At 45.1% G+C, this 22,025-nt stretch overlaps 2 protein-coding genes across 2 annotated transcripts; both read right to left on the reverse strand.

Annotated features, from left to right (window-relative positions):
* Positions 1-220: 220 nt before the first annotated feature.
* Positions 221-5,737, reverse strand: LOC142917355 (uncharacterized). Its single transcript, XM_076061991.1, has 3 exons — positions 5,727-5,737; positions 2,589-3,873; positions 221-241 (listed from the first exon to the last, which is right to left on the reverse strand). The coding sequence occupies exons 1-3, from the start codon at positions 5,735-5,737 to the stop codon at positions 221-223; spliced, it is 1,317 nt and encodes a 438-aa protein (XP_075918106.1).
* Positions 5,738-8,215: 2,478 nt separating this feature from the next.
* LOC142917375 (uncharacterized) lies at positions 8,216-19,461 on the reverse strand. The gene is made up of 4 exons (XM_076062015.1): positions 19,164-19,461; positions 14,602-15,084; positions 13,998-14,352; positions 8,216-9,190 (listed from the first exon to the last, which is right to left on the reverse strand). Exons 1-4 carry the CDS (start codon positions 19,424-19,426, stop codon positions 8,666-8,668), a joined length of 1,626 nt encoding a protein of 541 aa, XP_075918130.1. The 5' UTR covers positions 19,427-19,461; the 3' UTR covers positions 8,216-8,665.
* Between the last annotated feature and the right edge of the window lie 2,564 nt (positions 19,462-22,025).

A 22,025-nucleotide genomic window follows, 5' to 3' on the forward strand; every position in this document is an offset into this window, starting at 1 on the left:
CTGGGCGTAGCTTTGCCCAAATAAGGATTGCCACTGGAACGATATCGGCAGTGACCCAAGCGGAGGTGACGTCATGCTCAAGGGCGCGGTGTACGGGGGAGGGGTGAACACCTTGGTGACATGACGTCACTAGCGAGGTACACCTCCCACTGGCGATTCACACCGATGAGGTAATGCAGAGTGGTGACGTCACAGAGTTGGAGTTTAAGTTGATTTCGATTCATTCTCCATTGCTCCCTCCCTTGGGTGTGTGAGCTCAGCAACAACGTGGACATTATTGTGTATACACCGTGTGTGTGTGTACACTGTGTGTGTGTACACCATGTGTCACTGTGTGTGTCACTGTGTGTCGCTGTGTCACTGAGTACCTAGTGTGGTGTAAACATCGCCACTAGGGAGACACAGGCGGTCGGGCGTGGTGCTGGCCACCCACCCCCTCGTGTACCGTTCCGGCCTTCATAGGTGCTCGCTAACAGCACTTACCCCTACAGTCTGTTAAGGCTACACGGGGGATCTTTGTCTTTGTGTGTCACTGTGCCTGGCACAAGCGTCGTGGTGACGTCACCGTCACTTAGTGGCGAATGGCGGTTGTTGTGTCAGTGTCACTGTGTGTCACTGTGTGTGTATATACACTGTGTGTACCCTGTGTGTGTACAATGTGTGTGTACACTGTGTGTGTACTCTGTGTGTGTGTGCACTGTGTGTGCACTGTGTGTGTACCCTGTGTGTGTGTACACTGCGTGTGTACACTGTGTGTCACTGTGTGTGTGTACATTGTGTATACACTGTGTGTACAGTGTGTCTACACTGTGTGTGCACTGTGTGTACATTGTGTACACTGTGTGTGCACACTGTGTGTACACTGTGTGTGTGTACACTGTGTGTGTACACTGTGTGTGTGTCCGAACCCCCGGCAAGGCCATCTACTTAATGACGAGAGAAAATTCACACGAAATGTCCTTTTCAATGAAGTCTTCCAGATGTAAATTGATACAAGCTTTTAATGAGGAAATAAAATCATCTCATTCAAAACACAACACAATTCAAAGATGTTTCCTTTTAAAACTTCAAAACGGAGCATGGGGTACTTGCGTGAATGCGTCCTTCGTGTGCAAATGTTGTGACTTTCCTGGCCTGAAGGCCGTCACTGTGTTGGACCCTTATTGGTGCACAGCGTCTCAACAACAGCAGTGGGGTTTGCTTCAACCGATGGTTACAAACATCCAGACGTGAATCAGCAAGGAGCATTTCTAGTCCCAGTTAGACAAAATCTACGTCAACACGTAAGACAAAACTACAATTCGTGTTGTAGAGAATGTACCTCCTCCTATACGTGTAACTTTCAAGTGGTATGCCTTGTAACTGATGAATGATCTAAGCGTGCTCCCTATGTCAAAGACAATGAGTTGCTCCAGATGCTTCGTGAAACACAAAAGTACCCTTTCACCTGTATCACAAGAACAACGGGTCTCACCTGAGTTCTCTGTACAGGTTACTTTCAAACAGACACACTTTGTCCTAACATCACTTATTCAATGTTTGACCCTTACAGATCAAATGTTAGAAGTATGCACAAAACCAGACAAGTATTCATTCTAAATTATTGACAGGCATATTAACAAAATTGGATTACTGCAGTGAAATATACTGCATCACGTTACATCGTATTAACAAGAAGCTTTTACAAAAAAGTTGCAGTCTGCTTCACCGTGTATGTAAAACATACTATTGTGTCATTCAAAACGAGTAGGCCATTGCATGCTGGCGTCTGAGTGAAAATGTAGCAAATTCTAAACATTACCTACAAACTACACAACTGAGATGACACATCAATCATCGCCCCCTACTGACAGGCTCTTGTCCACATGCAGGCCGGTGCAGGGCCACCACCTTGTGCCACACAGGGGCAGCTGCTACTTGGGGATGCTCTTCGAGTGTTTCAGACGAGGTACGACACGAAACTCCGAGTTGCCGAGGCGATTAAACAAGCACCGTGTAAAAGCTATTATTATAACATAGTGAATGCTTGGGCGCTTATTGGCTCTTGCTCCTGGTTAGAGATCCACCCAACCCACGGGCCCACAAAGACTGGCCACTCTTTACTCTGCAGGTTGAACTAGGAACTGATGTTCAACTTCACATTCTTGTCATTAAAGGCCTGTGACAAAGGTGCATCTATTGGAGCGACATCATCTCAAGCTTACACATCTACCGGGTCTCCACTTGACTTTGTATTGTCTTGGAGTAAGTCCACCCACACCTCCACTTCCACAAACTGCTGGGAGTTGCCTCACTCTGACTCAGTCAGAATTCTCCTCCTGCTTTACGATGTGAAGGTCCCATTTTGGAGTTGAATCTTCATCTTCACATTTCACTTTCACTTCTTCGCTCGTCACCATCACCTCTTCACATTTCACCATCACCTCTTCATATTTCACCTCGATACCTTTAAAAGTGTCCAAGCTGGGATTTTCGTCCGATTCGTGTTTCATGAGGGATGGGCTCATTGCGGCACTTTGACGTTCACAAGCTGATTTCAGACTCCACTCCTTGTGGATCTTCTGATGCTTGTGCGTTCTCTGGTGTACTTGAAGATTTAATGAATGTGCAAATGCCTTCCCGCACACACTGCACTTGAAGGGTTTCACTCCCATATGTGTTCTCTGGTGTTTTTTAAGAGCAGATGACCGTGAAAATGCCTTCCCACACACACTGCACTTGAAGGGTTTCTCTCCCGTGTGAGTTCTCTGGTGTGTTTTAAGAGCAAATGAATCTGAAAATGTCTTCCCACACACACTGCACTTGAAGGGTTTCTCTCCCGTGTGTGTTCTCTGGTGTCTTTGAAGATGAGATGAATCTGAAAATGCCTTCCCACACAGAGTGCACCTGAAGGGTTTCTCTCCCATGTGTGTTCTCTGGTGTGTTTTAAGAGCAGATGACTGTGAAAATGCCTTCCCACACACACTGCACTTGAAGGGTTTCTCTCCCGTGTGTGTTCTCTGGTGTCTTTGAAGATTAGATGAATCTGAAAATGTCTTCCCACACACAGTGCACTTGAAGGGTTTCTCTCTCGTGTGTGTTCTCTGGTGTGCGTTAAGAGCTGATGACCATGAAAATGCCATCCCACACACACTGCACTTGAAGGGTTTCTCTCCCGTGTGTGTTCTCTGGTGTGTTTTAAGAGCAAATGAATCTGAAAATGTCTTCCCACACACACTGCACTTGAAGGGTTTCTCTCCCGTGTGTGTTCTCTGGTGTCTTTGAAGATGAGATGAATCTGAAAATGCCTTCCCACACACACTGCACTTGAAGGGTTTCTCTCCCGTATGTGTTCTCTGGTGTGTTTTAAGATCAAATGAACCTGAAAATGTCTTCCGACACACACTGCACCTGAAGGGTTTCTCTCCCGTGTGTGTTCTCTGGTGTTTTTTAAGAGTAGATGAATCTGAAAATGTCTTCCCACACACACTGCACTTGAAGGGTTTCTCTCCCGTGTGTGTTCTCTGATGTCTTTTAAGAGTAGATGAATCTGAAAATGTCTTCCCACACACACTGCACTTGAAGGGTTTCTCTCCCGTGTGTGTTCTCTGGTGTGTTTTAAGAGCAGATGACCATGAAAATGTCTTCCCACACACACTGCACCTGAAGGGTTTCTCTCCCGTGTGTGTTCTCTGGTGTGTTTTAAGAGCAAATGAATCTGAAAATTTCTTCCCACACACAGTGCACCTGAAGGGTTTCTCTCCCGTGTGTGTTCTCTGGTGTTTTTTAAGAGTCGATGAATCTGAAAATGTCTTCCCACACACAGTGCACTTGAAGGGTTTCTCTCCTGTGTGAGTTCTCTGGTGCTGTGTCAAATTTCCAGTCCGATCCGTGCTGTATGCACGCTGGTCGCATTGTTGACTTGTCGTACCAAGCTGCTGCGCTGAGGGCCTTTGCTCCATCAGACCAGCGTCAGCTGCACACAGAAAATAAGAATATCCACACCATCTACACGTCAGTATCGAACCATGGAAGAATGAATATATACAGTCACACGTGACTTACACGTCTATATTCATTCATGTATTCATGACTAGCAGTACTACCCGGCTTCGCCCGGGACTTGGATCCACCACGTCCAGCCGCCTTTGTCTCCCCAGTGGCGATGTTCACACCACAACAGTTACTCGTTTGAGGCTAAGTCGACCTAGGAGAGGCCCAGAAGCGGTTCAAATAATCGTCGCCGGTGGTGGCCGTGAGTGGGAATCGAACTCGGGTTGCCGGGTTCGTAGCGCGGCGTAGCGCTAACCGCTACACTACAATGCGTTACGCTTACACACACACAGACACACACAGACAGACACAGACAACGCTAACCGCTACACTACAATGCGTGACGCTTCCACATGCGAGGGTCACGTGACAGATTTGACGTCACAGCTCACTTGCCGTGCAAAAAAATAAACTAAAAGTGTATTGGTATAATGTTTGCACGGTGTACAGTCTGGAAAGTACCCACATGGCAAATTTCCAGTTTGTTGCATGTCGGGAAGTACGCTAAACATTTTGAACAAACACACACAATCACAACTTTGCCTTTTATATATATTTGGAGATGCAGTGAAAAACTTTCCCAAAATTCATCACGCGGTTTCAGTTTTTTAGATTTTCAGTTTGATTTATTTTGGTATAGTCCCGTGAGCCATTCGGCTCTTGAATCGGGTGCAACCACAACAAGCAAAAAACCAAAAACACGACCAAGAAAAACATCTTACAGTGACTATGTGTGACTGTGCAAACAGCACTGTCATGGAACGCAATGAGAGGGCAAATGACATAAATATTCCTGTAAGCCCTTGCATCTTCAACATTAATGTTGCCATAGAAACGTTGTGGGGTGTTTTGCTTCATTTAAAAAATAAAAATTATTATCTGTTATTTTAATTTTATTTTCTATCTACGTGACTTTACCGAAAGAACCAAGAATATTAATTCCTGCAGTCACCAAAGTTTTAAGTCAAAACATTCACACACGTTGACAAAGCCTCACCTTGTGTTGTTGTGGGCAGGTGGCTTCTGATAACAAGAGCGGTATAGCAGCTCAAGCGGGCTTGGCCTGGTAACAAAAGAAAATAAAAACTGCGTGAATATTGACAATAAAACAAAGTTACAAAGTGACGAGCCGGGTGAAGACAAATTAAACTTAAGCGAGATAATTAAAGTGAATGCAATCAGGCGAGGGCAGGAGGCAAGGCCACGCGTGGCTAGGCCCCGCGTTGTAAAGTTCCAACCTGGACATCGATTCCCATGCTCGCTGCTACTCAACTGACATCCCTACGAGAGAGAGAGGCTCTACCTTGGTAAACAACAACCACCACCACCACCATGAGAATTTCTCACCTCGGATTTCAATGCAAGCACGGATCGGCAGCCTCCTGTTACCTCGCGACGTCACGCGGGTAAGCAGGTAACGTGACGTCACTTCCGGGGTAAAAGACACGCCACTCCCATAAGCGGCTCGGCAACTGAATAGATTATGTTAATGTAAACTGGCCATATGTCGAGGGATGGGGCGTGGCTGCTGAACTCGACAGCTTCAACAGACACATTATGTTAATGAACCGCCAGTCACTGGGCGTAGCTTTGCCCAAATAAGGATTGGCACTGGATTGACATCGGCAGTGACCCAAGCGGAGGTGACGTCACGCTCAAGAGCGCTGTGGACGAGGTTGGCAGAGTGTGAATACCTTGGTGACATGACGTCACTAGCGAAGTACACCTCCCGATGGCACTTCATGCCGATGAGGTCATGCTGAGTGGTGACGTCGCAGAGCGGGGATGGAGTTTAAGTTGATTTAGCTTCATTTTCCATTGCCCCCTCCCTTGGGTGCGTGAACGCAGCAACAACAGCGTGGACATTGTGTGTGTACACTGTATGTACACACTGTATGTGTGTACGTACACATACAGTGTGTACGTACACACTGTGTGTGTGTGGGTAGTGGGGGGCAAAGGTGGTGCGCATTCTCTATTTGTTGCAGAGGTTCAAAATTCAAATCCGACAGGCACACCTGGCCACCCCAGTAACATTCACCACAATATGTGCTGTTCTGCTTCACGGCGGATGTAAAACAGAGTATTGTGTCACTCACAACGCACAGGTCATTGCATGTTGGTGTCACGGTCAAAATTGTGGTTAATTCCAGACATTATCCAGAAACTCAACAACGGAAATGTTTGGCTACGTACGGTTTTAAAGAAGTGTTAGTCAAACAGAATGTGTATTTACGTGCGCGTGTTTAAACGTATCTTTGTACGAGCGGTAGGGCAGCGGTTAGCGCTACGCTGCGCTACGAACCCGGAGACCCGGGTTCGTTTCCCACTCACGGCCAACACCGCCAGTGATGATTATCTGAACCGGTCCTGGGCCTTCCCTAGGTCGACTCAGCCTAAAAATGAGTACCCAGTGTGATTTGAGCATCACCACTCGGGATACAAAGGCGGCCGGGCGCGGTGCTGGCTACCCACCCCCTCGTGTGCCGTGCCATCCTTCATAGGTGCTCGCTAACAGCACTTGCCTCTAGAGTCTGTTAATGCTCTACCGGGGATCTTTGTTCTTGTCGTTGTGTACGAGTGGGGAGCGGTAATTTAGTGGCTATCGCACTGCACTCCGTAACCCGGTGACCCAAATTGGATTCCTGCTCATGACACACAACAGTGGCAGATATTTAAACCAGTCCTGGGTTTTCCCTACATCGATGTAGCCTTGAATGACTTCCTAGTGTGGTGTGTAAATATCAGGGGAGACAAAGGCGGCCCGGTGCGGTGTTGGCCACCCTCCCCCTCGAGTGCCGTGCGTGCCGGCGTTTATAGCTCACCAACAGCACTTGCCCCAGCAGTCTGTTGAAGGCTGTACGGGGGATCTTTGTGTGTGTGTGTGCAATAAGATCAGGCAATGACTGGCAGAAAAAAATGCTTGAGATTATTTTAAAAGCATGGGTTTAGAAAAGTGAACAAAGCATGTCTCTATTATGTGCATTACCATTGAAGGGTGCTTTGGGTTCAAAGCATTCCGCATAGCCTCAAATCTGCATTAATGCCAATTTGTCTCCGTATCTGGTAAGGTCATAGTATTACAGGAGGTCATCTCACACGCTAACCCAGACTGATGTGAGTGCACGATCTCTGTATTAGTTTTTTTATTGTCCTTAACTCAAATCAAACAATATGCAGTTCAGGTCAAATAACATATTCCTTTTTAACGCTTTCCAACCAAGGTTGAGATGTTCATGCATTAGCTCTGTTCGTTCATATCTGCCCATCTGTCTGTAGCATGGCATTTCGATAACCCTCTTAAAGATGTATGGACTGATGCTGTACAAGAAGGATGGGGAGCTGAGTGGGCTTGCCGATGACCGGTACCAGCGGTGTCAAGATCGGCCTCTGTGGAGGAGGCTCGTGAAGCAAGCTGCTGGGCAGTTGGAGGCAGTCGCCCTCCAGTAACAACGGAGGGTGGATGAGCGACGCTCACAACAACCAGCGGAGCGCCGGCCACACCAAGTCGGTGCAGTGGTGCCTCTGTCAGTCATCTTATTGAGCACATGACAACTTGGGTCTGTCCTGTGAGCTGGCAGAGAGCATTCGACACATCATGTGGCCTCAACACGTAAGACAAAACTTTATTCGTGTTGTAGAGAATGTACCTCCTCCTATACGTGTAACTTTTAAGTGGTATGCCTTGTAACTGATGAATGATCCGAGTGTGCCACCTATTTCAAAGACAATGAGTTGCTACAGAGGCAGATGCTTCATGGAACACAAAAACACCGTTTGACCTGTTTCACAAGAACAACGGGTCTCACCTGAGTTCTCTGTACAGGTTACTTTCAAACACACACACACACTTTGTCCTAACATCACTTATTCAATGTTTGACCCTTACAGATCAAATGTTACAAGTATGCACAAAATCAAGCAAGTATTCATTCTAAATTATTGACAGGCATATTAACAAAATTGGATTATTGCAGTGAAATATACTGCATCACGTTACATTGTATTAACAAGAAACTTAAAAAAAAAAGTTGCAGTCTGCTTCACAGTGTATGTAAAACATACTATTGTGTCATTCAAAACGAGTAGGCCATTGCATGCTGGCGTCTGAGTGAAAATGTAGCAAATTCTAAACATTACCTACAAACTACACAACTGAGATGACACATCAATCATCGCCCCCTACGGACAGGCTCTTGTCCACATGCAGGCCGGTGCAGGGCCACCACCTTGTGCCACACAGGGGCAGCTCTAACTTGGGGATGCTCTTCGAGCGTGAGATGAGATATAAAACTCAGAGTTGCTGAGGCGATAAAGCAAGCACCATGTAAAAGCAATTATGATAATATAGTGAATGCTTGGGAGCTTATTGGCTCTTGCTCCTGGTTAGAGATCTATCCAACCCACGGGCCCACAAAGACTGGCCGCCCTTACTCTGCAGGATGAACCTAAGAAATGAGTGTTCAACTTAACATTCTTGTCATTAAAGGCCTGTGACAAAGGTGCATCTAATGGAGCAACATCGTCTCTGGCTTACACATCTACCGGGTCTCCACTTGACTTTGTATTGTCTATGAGCAAGTCCACCCACACCTCCACTTCCACAAACTGCTGGGAGTTGCCTCGCTCTGCCTTAGTCAGAATTCTCCTCCTGCTTTACGATGTGAAGGTCCCATTTTGGAGTTGAATCTTCATCTTCACATTTTACCTTCACTTCATCGCTCTTCACCATCACCTCTTCACATTTCATCTTCACTTCTTCGCTCTTCACCATCACTTCTTCACATTTCACCATCACCTCTTCATATTTCACCTCGATACCTTTAAAAGTGTCCAAGCTGGGATTTTCTTCCGGTTCGTGTTTCATGAGGGATGGGCTCATTGCGGCACTTTGACTTTCACAAGCTGATTTCAGACTCCACTCCTTATGGATCTTCCGATGCTTTTGTGTTCTCTGGTGTCTTCGAAAATTTGATGAATGTGCAAACGCCTTCCCACAAACACTGCACTTGAAGGGTTTCTCTCCCATGTGTGTTCTCTGGTGTGTTACAAGATTACATGAATCTGAAAACGCCTTGCCGCACAGAGTACACTTGAAGGGTTTCTCTCCTGTGTGTGTTCTCTGGTGTTTTTTAAGAGCAGATAACCATGAAAATGCCTTCCCACAAACACTGCACTGGAAAGGTTTCTCTCCCGTGTGTGTTCTCTCGTGTTTTATAAGATTACATGACTGTGTAAACGCCATCCTGCACATGGTGCACCTGAAGGGTTTCTCTCCCGTGTGTGTTCTCTGGTGGTTCTGAAAAACTGATGGCCATGCAAATGCCTTGTTATACACAGTATATTTGAAGGGTTTCTCTCCTGTGTGACTTCTCTGGTGCTGTGTCAAGTTTCCAGTCCGGTCCGTGCTGTATGCACGCTGGTCGCATTGTTGACTTGTCGTACCGAGCTGTGCTGACTGCCTTTGCTCCATCAGACCAATTCTGCAGAGGAAGCGTCAGCTGCAGACATAAAAAAAGAATATCCACACCATCTACACGTCAGGCACAGAGGAATGCACACGTGACTTACACGTCTATACTTATTAATATATTCATGATGTAGTGAAAAAGTTTCCCAAATTAATCAGATTTGATGAATCTGCAAACGCCTTCCACACAGAGTGCACCTGAAGGGTTTCTCTCCAAGGGCTGCTATGGCACACAATGAGAGGGCAAATGTCATAAATATGCCTGGAAGCATTATCTTCCAAGATGAATGTTAACTCAAAACTCCGAGCACACAATTTCGGCTGTCTGACTACAAAATGAATATTCATGAGAGCTAAATTCAGCTGACATAGCAAAGGGTGTTGAAAACAATACTATTTGTGTTTTGCAGAAATGCATGAATTAATGTTCAATCGCAACTTAGAGGTGTGAATCCAGGCTCAGATGTCCTTGAATGCTGGGATGAACAGTTCCGAATTCAGCTGCATGTGTGTGCTGTGTTCACCTCCTGTTTCCATTCTTAGTAAGAGTTCCAGAGGAAAACAAAAATAAACTATTGTTTTGATATAACCTCCGTGTTCAACAGAGTTAATAGACTTTACTGCAAACACAAACTTGACACTGTCACACACTGCCATGAGTAAACAGGTGGTGGTGTGACCAGCACCATGCCTGGCCACCTTCATCTGCTCAGCATTAATTCTTCCTCACTCCACCAAGTAATGAATCGAGGATCATCAACATAGCCGAGGCTATCCGTGTCTCTGTCTCTCTCTCCCCATGGTGAAGGAGTTCCCCTCCATACATTCAGAGTCAACAGCGGCACGCGCTTAGCGTCTTTCACCGATAGATACGTTGACGCACGTATTGTTGGTTCTTTCAGTAAAGTCACGTAGATAGAAAATAAAAATAACAGATTAAATTCAATAAGATAAAGACCACTTGTGTTGCGATCGAAACGTCGTGGGTTTTTTCTTGATTTTAAGTTTTTTATTTTTCATTTATTTTTATTATTTTATTTTCTATCTACGTGACTTTACCGAAAGAACCAAGAATATTAATTCCTGCAGTCACCAAAGTTTTAAGTCAAAACATTCACACACGTTGACAAAGCCTCACTTTGTGTTATTGTGGGCAGGTCGCTTCTGATAACAAGAGCGGTATAGCAGCTCAAGCGGGCTTGGCCTGGTGAAAAAAATAAAAACTGCGTGAATATTTACAATAAAACAAAGTTACAAAGTGGCGAGCCGGGTGAAGACAAATTAAACTTAAGCGAGATAATTAAAGTGAACGCAATCAAGCGAGGGCAGGAGGCAAGGCCCCGCGTGGCTAGGCCCCGCGTTGTAAAGTTCCAACCTGGACATCGATTCCCATGCTCGCTGCAACTCAACTGACATCCCTACGAGAGAGAGAGGCTCTACCTTGGTAAACAACAACAACCAGCACCACCACCACAACGATGAGAATTTCTCACCTCGGATTTCCGTGCAAGCGCGCACACGGCAGCTTCCTGTTGCCTCGCGACAGCAGGAAGTAGTATGACGTCACTTCCCTCCCACAAGCGGCTCTTTAACTGAATAAATTATGTTAATGACGTCGGCCCATATGTCGAGGGATGGGGGCGTGGGCGCTGAACCTGTCGCAATAAACTCGCGACGGCTTTAACGGACACATTATGTTAATGAGCCACCAGTCACTGGGCGTAGCTTTGCCCAAATAAGGATTGCCACTGGAACGATTTCGGAAGTGACCCAGGCGGAGGTGACGTCACGCTCAAGAGCGCGGTGGACGGAGGTCGGGGTGAATACCTTGGGGACATGACGTCACTAGCAAGGTACACCTCCCTCTGGCGTTTCACGCCGATGAGGTAATGCAGAGTGGTGACGTCACAGAGTTGGAGTTTAAGTTGATTTAGATTCATTTTACATTGCTCCCTCCCTTGGGTGTGTGAGCTCAGCAACAACGTGGACATTATTGTGTATACACTGTGTGTATACACTGCGTGTGTGTACACTGTGCGTGTACACTTGTGTGTGTACACTATGTGTACACTGTGTGTGTCACTGTGTGTCGCTGTGTGTCACTGTGTCACTGTGTGTGTCACTGTGCCTGGCACAAGCGTCGTGGTGACGTCACCGCCACTTAGTGGCAAATGGCGGTTGTTCTTGTGTCACTGTGTATACTATGTGTGTGTCACTGTGTGTGTCAGTGTCAGTGTGTGTACACTGTGTATACACTGTGTCACTGTGTGTCACTGTGTGTCGCTGTGTCACTGTGTGTGTGTACACTGTGTGTGTGTATATATACATTGTGTGTGTACACTGTGTGTATATATACACTGTGTACCCTGTGTGTGTGTACACTGTGTATATACTGTATGTACACTGTGTGTACACTGTGTACTGTTTGTGTACACTGTGTATACACTGTGTGTACACTGTGTATAAACTGTGTGTGTACACTGTGTGTGTGTACACTGTGTGTGTACAATGTGTGTGTACATTGTGTGTGTACACTGTATATAGACTGTGTGTATACACTGTGTGTATACTGTGTGTGTGTACACTGTGTGTACACAATGTGTGTGTGTACACTGTTTGTGTACAGTGTGTACACTGTGTGTACAGTGTGCGTACACTGCATGTACACTGTGTGTGCATTGTGTGTACACATTGTGTGTATACACTGTGTGTGTACACTGTGTGTACACTGTGTGTGTATACACTGTGTGTGTGTACACTGTTTGTGTCCGCATTGAACCGAACCCCCGGCAAGGCCATCTACTTAATGACGAGAGACAATTCACACGAAATGTCCTTTTCAATGAAGTCTTCCAGATGTAAATTGATACAAGCTTTTAATGAAGAAATAAAATCATCTAATTCAAAACACAACACAATTCAAAGATGTTTCATTTTAAAACTTCAAAAACGAAGCATGGGGTACTTGCGTGAATGCCTCCGTGTGCAAATGTTGTGACTTTCCTGGCCTGAAGGCCGTCAATGTGTCGGACCCTTATTGGTGCACAGCGTCTCAACAACAGCAGTGGGGTTTGCTTCAACCGATAGGTACGAACATCCAGACGTCAATCAGCAAGACACATTTCTAGTCCTAGTTAGACAAAATCTACGTCAACACGTAAGACAAAACTACAATTCGTGTTGTAGAGAATGTACCTCCTCCTATACGTGTAACTTTTAAGTGGTATGCCTTGTAACTGATTAATGATCCGAGGGTGCTACCTATTTCAAAGACAATGCGTTGCTCCAGATGCTTCGTGGAACACAAAAACACTATTTGACCTGTATCACAAGAACAATGGGTCTCACCTGAGTTCTCTGTACAGGTTACTTTCAAACACACACGCACACTTTGTCCTAACATCACTTATTCAATGTTTGACCCTTATAGATCAAATGTTACAAATATGCACAAAACCAGACACGTATACATTCTAAATTATTGACAGGCATATTAACAAAATTGGATTACTGCAGTGAAATATACTGCATCACGTTACATCGTATTAACAAGAAGCTTTAAAAAAAAAGCTGCACAGTCTGCCTCACAGTGTATGTAAAACATACTATTGTGTCATTCAAAACGAGTAGGCCATTGCATGCTGGCGTCTGAGTGAAAATGTAGCAAATTCTAAACATTACCTACAAACTACACAACTGAGATGACACATCAATCATCGCCCCCTACTGACAGGCTCTTGTCCACATGCAGGCCGGTGCAGGGCCACCACCTTGTGCCACACGGGGGCAGCTGCCACTTGGGGATGCTCTTCGAGTGTTTCAGACGAGGTACGACACGAAACTCCGAGTTGCCGAGGCGATTAAACAAGCACCGTGTAAAAGCAATTATTATAACATAGTGAATGCTTGGGCGCTTATTGGCTCTTGCTCCTGGTTAGAGATCTACCCAACCCACGGGCCCACAAAGACTGGCCACTCTTTACTCTGCAGGTTGAACTAGGAACTGATGTTCAACTTCACATTCTTGTCATTAAAGGCCTGTGACAAAGGTGCATCTATTGGAGCGACATCATCTCAAGCTTACACATCTACCGGGTCTCCACTTGACTTTGTATTGTCTTGGAGTAAGTCCACCCACACCTCCACTTCCACAAACTGCTGGGAGTTGCCTCACTCTGACTCAGTCAGAATTCTCCTCCTGCTTTACGATGTGAAGGTCCCATTTTGGAGTTGAATCTTCATCTTCACATTTCACTTTCACTTCTTCGCTCGTCACCATCACCTCTTCACATTTCACCATCACCTCTTCATATTTCACCTCGATACCTTTAAAAGTGTCCAAGCTGGGATTTTCGTCCGGTACGTGTTTCATGAGGGATGGGCTCATTGCAGCACTTTGACTTTCACAAGCTGATTTCAGACTCCACTCCTTGTGGATCTTCTGATGCTTGTGCGTTCTCTGGTGTACTTGAAGATTTAATGAATGTGCAAATGCCTTCCCGCACACACTGCACTTGAAGGGTTTCTCTCCCATATGTGTTCTCTGGTGTTTTTTAAGAGCAGATGACCGTGAAAATGCCTTCCCACACACACTGCACTTGAAGGGTTTCTCTCCCGTGTGTGTTCTCTGGTGTTTTTTAAGAGTAGATGAATCTGAAAATGTCTTCCCACACACAGTGCACTTGAAGGGTTTTTCTCCTGTGTGAGTTCTCTGGTGTGTTTTAAGAGCAAATGAATCTGAAAATGTCTTCCCACACACACTGCACTTGAAGGGTTTCTCTCCCGTGTGTGTTCTCTGGTGTCTTTGAAGATGAGATGAATCTGAAAATGCCTTCCCACACAGAGTGCACCTGAAGGGTTTCTCTCCCATGTGTGTTCTCTGGTGTTTTAAGAGCAGATGACTGTGAAAATGCCTTCCCACACACACTGCACTTGAAGGGTTTCTCTCCGTGTGTGTTCTCTGGTGTCTTTGAAGATTAGATGAATCTGAAAATGTCTTCCCACACACAGTGCACTTGAAGGGTTTCTCTCTCGTGTGTGTTCTCTGGTGTGCTTTAAGAGCTGATGACCATGAAAATGCCATCCCACACACACTGCACTTGAAGGGTTTCTCTCCCGTGTGTGTTCTCTGGTGTGTTTTAAGAGCAAATGAATCTGAAAATGTCTTCCCACACACACTGCACTTGAAGGGTTTCTCTCCCGTGTGTGTTCTCTGGTGTATTTTAAGAGTAGATGAATCTGAAAATGTCTTCCCACACACACTGCACTTGAAGGGTTTCTCTCCCGTGTGTGTTCTCTGGTGTGTTTTAAGAGCGGATGACCATGAAAATGTCTTCCCACACACACTGCACCTGAAGGGTTTCTCTCCCGCGTGTGTTCTCTGGTGTGTTTTAAGAGCAAATGAATCTGAAAATTTCTTCCCACACACAGTGCACTTGAAGGGTTTCTCTCCCGTGTGTGTTCTCTGGTGTTTTTTAAGAGTCGATGAATCTGAAAATGTCTTCCCACACACAGTGCACTTGAAGGGTTTCTCTCCTGTGTGAGTTCTCTGGTGCTGTGTCAAATTTCCAGTCCGATCCGTGCTGTATGCACGCTGGTCGCATTGTTGACTTGTCGTCCTGGCTTGCTGTGCTGAGTGCCTTTGCTCCATCAGACCAGCGTCAGCTGCACACAGAAAATAAGAATATCCACACCATCTACACGTCAGTATCAAACCATGGAAGAATGAATATATACAGTCACACGTGAGTTACACGTCTATATTCATTCATGTATTCATGACTAGCAGTACTACCCGGCTTCGCCCGGGACTTGGATCCACCACGTCCGGCCGCCTTTGTCTCCCCAGTGGCGATGTTCACACCACAACAGTTACTCGTTTGAGGCTAAGTCGACCTAGGAGAGGCCCAGAAGCGGTTCAAATAATCGTCGCCGGTGGTGGCCGTGAGTGGGAATCGAACTCGGGTTGCCGGGTTCGTAGCGCGGCATAGCGCTAACCGCTACACTATAATGCGTTATGCTTACACACACACACAGACACACACAGACAGACACAGACAACGCTAACCGCTACACTACAATGCGTGACGCTTCCACGTGCGAGGGTCACGTGACAGATTTGACGTCACAGCTCACTTGCCGTGCAAAAAAATAAACTAAAAGTGTATTTGTATAATGTTTGCACGGTGTACAGTCTGGAAAGTACCCACATGGCAAATTTCCAGTTTGTTGCATGTCGGGAAGTACGCTAAACATTTTGAACAGACAACACACACAATCACAACTTTGCCTTTTATATGTATTTGGAGATGCAGTGAAAAACCTTCCCAAATTCATCACGCGGTTTCAGTTTTTTGATTTTCAGTTTGATTTATTTTGGTTATAGTCCCGTGAGCCATTCGGCTCTTGAATCGGGTGCAACCACAACAAGCAAAAAAACAAAAACACGACCAAGAAAAACATCTTACAGTGACTATGTGTGACTGTGCAAACAGCACTGTCATGGCACGCAATGAGAGGGCAAATGTCATAAATATTCCTGTAAGCCCTCGCATCTTCAACATTAATGTTGCCATAGAAACGTCGTGGGGTTTTTTGCTTCATTTAAAAAAGAAAAATGATTACCTGTTATTTTTATTTTATTTTCTATCTACGTGACTTTACCGAAAGAACCAAGAATATTAATTCCTGCAGTCACCAAAGTTTTAAGTCAAAACATTCACACACGTTGACAAAGCCTCACCTTGTGTTGTTGTGGGCAGGTCGCTTCTGATAACAAGAGCGGTATAGCAGCTCAAGCGGGCTTGGCCTGCTAACAAAAGAACGAAAATAAAAACTGCGTGAATATTTACAATAAAACAAAGTTACAAAGTGGCGAGCCGGATGAAGACAAATTAAACTTAAGCGAGATAATTAAAGTAAACGCAATCAGGCGAGGGCAGGAGGCAAGGCCCCGCGTGGCTAGGCCCCGCGTTGTAAAGTTCCAACCTGGACATCGATTCCCATGCTCGCTGCTACTCAACTGACATCCCTGAGAGAGAGAGGCTCTACCTTGGTAAACAACAACCACAACCACAACGACCACCACCACAACGATCAGAATTTCTCAACTCGGATTTCAGTGCAAGCGCGCACACGGCAGCTTCCTGTTACCTCGCGACAGCAGGAAGTAGTATGACGTCACTTCCTTCCCACAAGCGGCTCTCCAACTGAATAAATTATGTTAATGACGTCGGCCCATATGTCGAGGGATGGGGGCGTGGACGCTGAACCCGTCGAAATAAACTGCGACTGCTTTAAGGGATACATTATGTTAATGAGCCACCAGTCACTGGGCGTAGCTTTGCCCAAATAAGGATTGCCACTGGACCGACATCGGCAGTGACCCAAGCGGAGGTCACGTCACGCTCAAGAGCGCGGGGGACGGGGGAGGGGTGAATACCTTGGTGACATGACGTCACTAGCGAGGCACACCTCCCCTGGCGTTTCACGCCGATGAGGTAATGCAGAGTAGTGACGTCACAGAGTTGGAGTTTAAGTTGATTTAGATTCATTTTCCATTGCTCCTTCCCTTGAGTGTGTGAGCTCAGCTACAACAACGTGGACATTATTGTGTATACACTGTGTGTGTACACTGTGTGTATGTACACTATGTGTATACACTGTGTCACTGTGTGTCGCTGTGTGTCACTGTGGGTGTCACTGTGTGTGTGTACACTGTGTATATATACACTGTTCCCTGTGTGTGTACACTGTGTGTATACTGTATGTATAGTGTGTGTGTACACTGTGTGTACAATGTGTACATTGTGTGTGTACACTGTATGTACACTGTGTGTGTACAGTGTGTATACACTGTGTGTACACTGTGTGTGTACACTGTGTGTACACTGTGTGTACACTGTGTGCTTGTGTACACTGTGTGTACACTGTGTGTACACTGTGTGTGTGTACAGTTTGTGTCCGCATTGAACCGAACCCCCGAAAAGGCCATCTACTTAATGACGAGAGAAAATTCACACGAAATGTCCTTTTCAATGAAGTCTTCCAGATGAAAATTGATACAAGCTTTTAATGAAGAAATAAAATCATCTAATTCAAAACACAACACAATTCAAAGATGTTTCATTTTAAAACTTCAAAACGGAGCAAGGGGTGCTTGTGTGAATTCGTCCTTCGTGTGCAAATGTTGTGACTTTCCTGGCCTGAAGGCCGTCAATGTGTTGGACCCTTATTGGTGCACAGCGTCTCAACAACAGCAGTAGGGTTTGCTTCAACCGATAGGTAACATCCAGACGTCAATCACTAGGTGCATTTCTAGTCCCAGTTAGACAAAATCTACGTCAGCACGTAAGACAAAACTACAATGCGTGTTGTAGAGAATGTACCTCCTCCTATACGTGTAACCTTTAAGTGGTATACCTTGAATGATCCGAGCGTGCTACCTATTTCAAAGACAATAAGTTGCTCCAGATGCTTCGTGGAACACAAAAACACCGTTTGACCTGTATCACAAGAACAACGGGTCTCACCTGAGTTCTCTGTACAGGTTACTTTCAAACACACACACACTTTGTTCTAACATCACTGATTCAATGTTTGACCCTTATAGATCAAATGTTACAAGTATGCACAAAACCAGACAAGTATACATTCTAAATTCTTGACAGGCATATTAACAAAATGGGATTACTGCAGTGAAATATACTGCATCACGTTACATCGTATTAACAAGAAGCTTTTAAAAAAAGTTGCACATTCTGCTTCACAGTGTATGTAAAACATACTATCGTGTCATTCAAAACGAGGCCATTGCATGCTGGCGTCTGAGTGAAAATGTAGCAAATTCTAAACATTACCTACAAACTACACAACTGAGATGACACATCAATCATCGCCCCCTACTGACAGGCTCTTGTCCACATGCAGGCCGGTGCAGGGCCACCACCTTGTGCCACACAGGGGCAACTGCTACTTGTGGATGCTCTTCGAGTGTTTCAGACGAGGTACGACACAAAACTTCGAGTTGCTGAGGCGATTAAGCAAGCACCGTGCAAAAGCAATTATTATAACATAGTGAATGCTTGGGAGCTTATTGGCTCTTGCTCCTGGTTAGAGATCTACCCAACCCACGGGCCCACAAAGACTGGCCGCCCTTACTCTGCAGGATGAACCTAGGAACTCATGTTCAACGTCACATTCTTGTTATTAAAGGCCTGTGACAAAGGTGCATCTATTGGAGCAACATCGTCTCTGGCTTACACATCGACCGGGTCTCCACTTGACTTTGTATTGTCTAGGACCAAGTCCACCCACACCTCCACTTCCACAAACTGCTGGGAGTTGCCTCGCTCTGCCTCAATCAGAATTCTCCTCCTGCTTCACGTTGCTTTCATCAATGTAAAGGTCCCATTCTGGAGATGAATCTTCATCTTCACATTCTACCTTCACTTCTTCACATTTCACCTTCACCTCTTCATATTTCACCTTTATAGCTTTAAAAGTGTCCAAGCTGGGATTTTCGTCCGGTTCTTGTTTCATGAGGGATGGGCTCATTGCGGCACTTTGACTCTCACAAGCTGATTTCAGACTCCACTCCTTGCGGATCTTCTGATGCTTTTGTGTTCTCTGGTGTCTTCGAAAATTTGATGAATGTGCAAACGCCTTCCCACAAACACTGCACTTGAAGGGTTTCTCTCCCATGTGTGTTCTCTGGTGTGTTACAAGATTACATGAATCTGAAAACGCCTTGCCGCACAGAGTACACTTGAAGGGTTTCTCTCCTGTGTGTGTTCTCTGGTGTTTTTTAAGAGCAGATGACCATGAAAATGTCTTCCCACAAACACTGCACTTGAAGGGTTTCTCTCCCGTGTATGTTTTCTGGTCTTTTACAAGATATGACTGTGTAAACGCCATCCTGCACATCGTGCACCTGAAGGGTTTCTCTCCCGTGTGTGTTCCCTGGTGCCATGTCAGATTTCCAGTCCGGTCCGTGCTGTATGCACACTGGTCGCAATGTTGACTTGTCGTACCGAGCTGCTGTGCTGACTGCCTTTGCTCCATCAGACCAATTCTGCAGAGGAAGCGTCAGCTGCAGACAGAAAAAAATAATATCCACACCATCTACACGTCAGGCACAGAGGAATGCACACGTGACTTACACGTCTATACTTATTAATATATTCATGATGTAGTGAAAAAGTTTCCCAAATTCATCAGATTTGATGAATCTGCAAACGCCTTCCACACAGAGTGCACCTGAAGGGTTTCTCTCCAAGGGCTGCTATGGCACACAATGAGAGGGAAAATGTCATTAATATGCCTGGAAGCCTTCATATCTTCAAGATGAATGTTAACCCAAAACTCTAAGCACACAATTTCGGCTGTCTGACTACAAAAGGAATATTTATGAGAGCTAAATTCAGCTGACATAGCAAAGGGTGTTGAAAACAATACTATTTGTGTTATGCAGAAATGCATAAATCAATGTTCAATCGCAACTTAGAGGTGTGAATCCAGGCTCAGATGCATGTGTGTGCTGTGTTCACCTCCTGTTTCCATTCGTATAAAGAGTTTCAGAGGAAAACAAAAATAAACTTGTTTTGATATAACCTCCGTGTTCAACAGAGTTAATAGACTTTACTGCAAACACAAACTTGACACTGTCACACACTGCCATGAGTAAACAGGTGGTGGTGTGACCAGAACCATGCCTGGCCACCTTCATCTGCTCAGCATGAATTCTTCCTCACTCCACCAAGTAATGAATCGAGGATCAATCAACATAGCCGAGGCTATCCGTGTCTCTTTCTCTCTCTCCCCATGGTGAAGGTGTTCCCCTCCACACATTCAGAGTCAACAGCGGCACGCGCTTAGCGTCTTTGACCGATAGATACGTTGACGCACGTATTGTTGGTTCTTTCAGTAAAGTCACGTAGATAGAAAATAAAAATAACAGATAAAATTTAATAAGATAAAGACCACTTGTGTTGCGATCGAAATGTCGTGGGTTTTTTGCTTCATTTTCAAATTTGTTTATTTTTCATTTAATTTATTATCTGTTATTTTTATTTCATTTTCTATCTACGTGACTTTACCGAATAAACCATGAATATTAATTCCTGCAGTCATGAAAGCTTTAAGTCAAAACATTCACACACGTTGACAAAGCCCCACCTTGTGTTGTTGTGGGCAGGTCGCTTCTGATAACAAGAGCGGTATAGCAGCTCAAGCGGGCTTGGCCTGCTAACAAAAGAAAATAAAAACTGCGTGAATATTATATTCATATTCTTAGTTCTTTCGGTAAAGTCACGTTGAAGGGAAACAATAAAATAATAAAATATATATGAAACAATAAAGATTCTCACGACGTTTCGACCATAACACAAACGGTCGTCATCAGGTGTGAATATTTACAATAAAACAAAGTTACAAAGTGGCGAGCCGGGTGAAGACAAATTAAACTTAAGCGAGATAATTAAAGTAAACGCAATCAGGCGAGGGCAGGAGGCAAGGCCCCGCGTGGCTAGGCCCCGCGTTGTAAAGTTCCAACCTGAACATCGATTCCCATCAGAGTCAGAATCAGAAAGGGTTTTATTCGCCATGTAAGTTCACACCGACACGGAATTTACTTTGGCAGGATGGTGCATACATTCAACATATAGGAATCTAAAATCTTAAATAAGTTTTAAACAAGTCTTACTATAATAATAAGGGTTAAAAGTCTAACTAACACCAAGGGGCTGAAGTATATAAAATTGAATAAATATCGAATATAAAATAGCTTTAAGATATAATTTAAAAATAAAAAATACAAATAGGGTAACATAGTTAATATCGGCAAGGTGTCGTTATGTAGAGCAAATGTTTAAAACAGTGTTAGCCCTTGGCCTTGTTTAACAGGCCAGCAGCAGATGGGAAGAAACTGTTTTTATGGCGTGAGGTTTTGGTCCTGATGGACTGAAGCCTTAAGCCGGAGGGGAGTAGCTGAAACAGAGAGTGTCCAGGGTGGGAGAAATCGGCCATAATCTTCCTCGCTCGCCTCATGGACCTTGTCGTGTGCAGGTCCTCGAGGGTTGGTAGATTGCAGGCAATTACCTTCTCAGCAGTGTGGATGATACGCTGCAGTCTGCTCTTGTCCTTGGCAGTGGCAGCAGCGTACCAGACGGTTATGGAGGAGGTGAGGATGGATTCAATGATCGCTGTATAGAATTGCACCATCATTGTCTTTGGCAGGTTGAATTTCTTCAGCTGCCGTAGAAAGTACATCCTCTGTTGAGCTTTCTTGGTGAGGGAGCTGATGTTCAATTCCCACTTGAGGTCCCGGGAGAGAATAGTGCCCAGGAAGCGGAAGGACTCTACAATTTTGACTGGGGAGTCTGACAGGGTGATGGGGGTGAGTGGTGCTGTATTCTTCCTGAAGTCCACAACCATCTCAACTGTCTTTAGAGCATTTAGCTCTAAGTTGTTCTGGCTACACCAGGTCACCAGATTGTCAGCTTCCCACCTATAGTCAGACTCATCC

Source organism: Petromyzon marinus, unplaced genomic scaffold, assembly GCF_048934315.1.
Source record: "Petromyzon marinus isolate PM22_M1 ecotype Great Lakes invasive population unplaced genomic scaffold, UKy_Petmar_22M1.pri1.0 PM_G_Scaffold_47, whole genome shotgun sequence".
Lineage (NCBI taxonomy): Eukaryota > Metazoa > Chordata > Hyperoartia > Petromyzontiformes > Petromyzontidae > Petromyzon > Petromyzon marinus.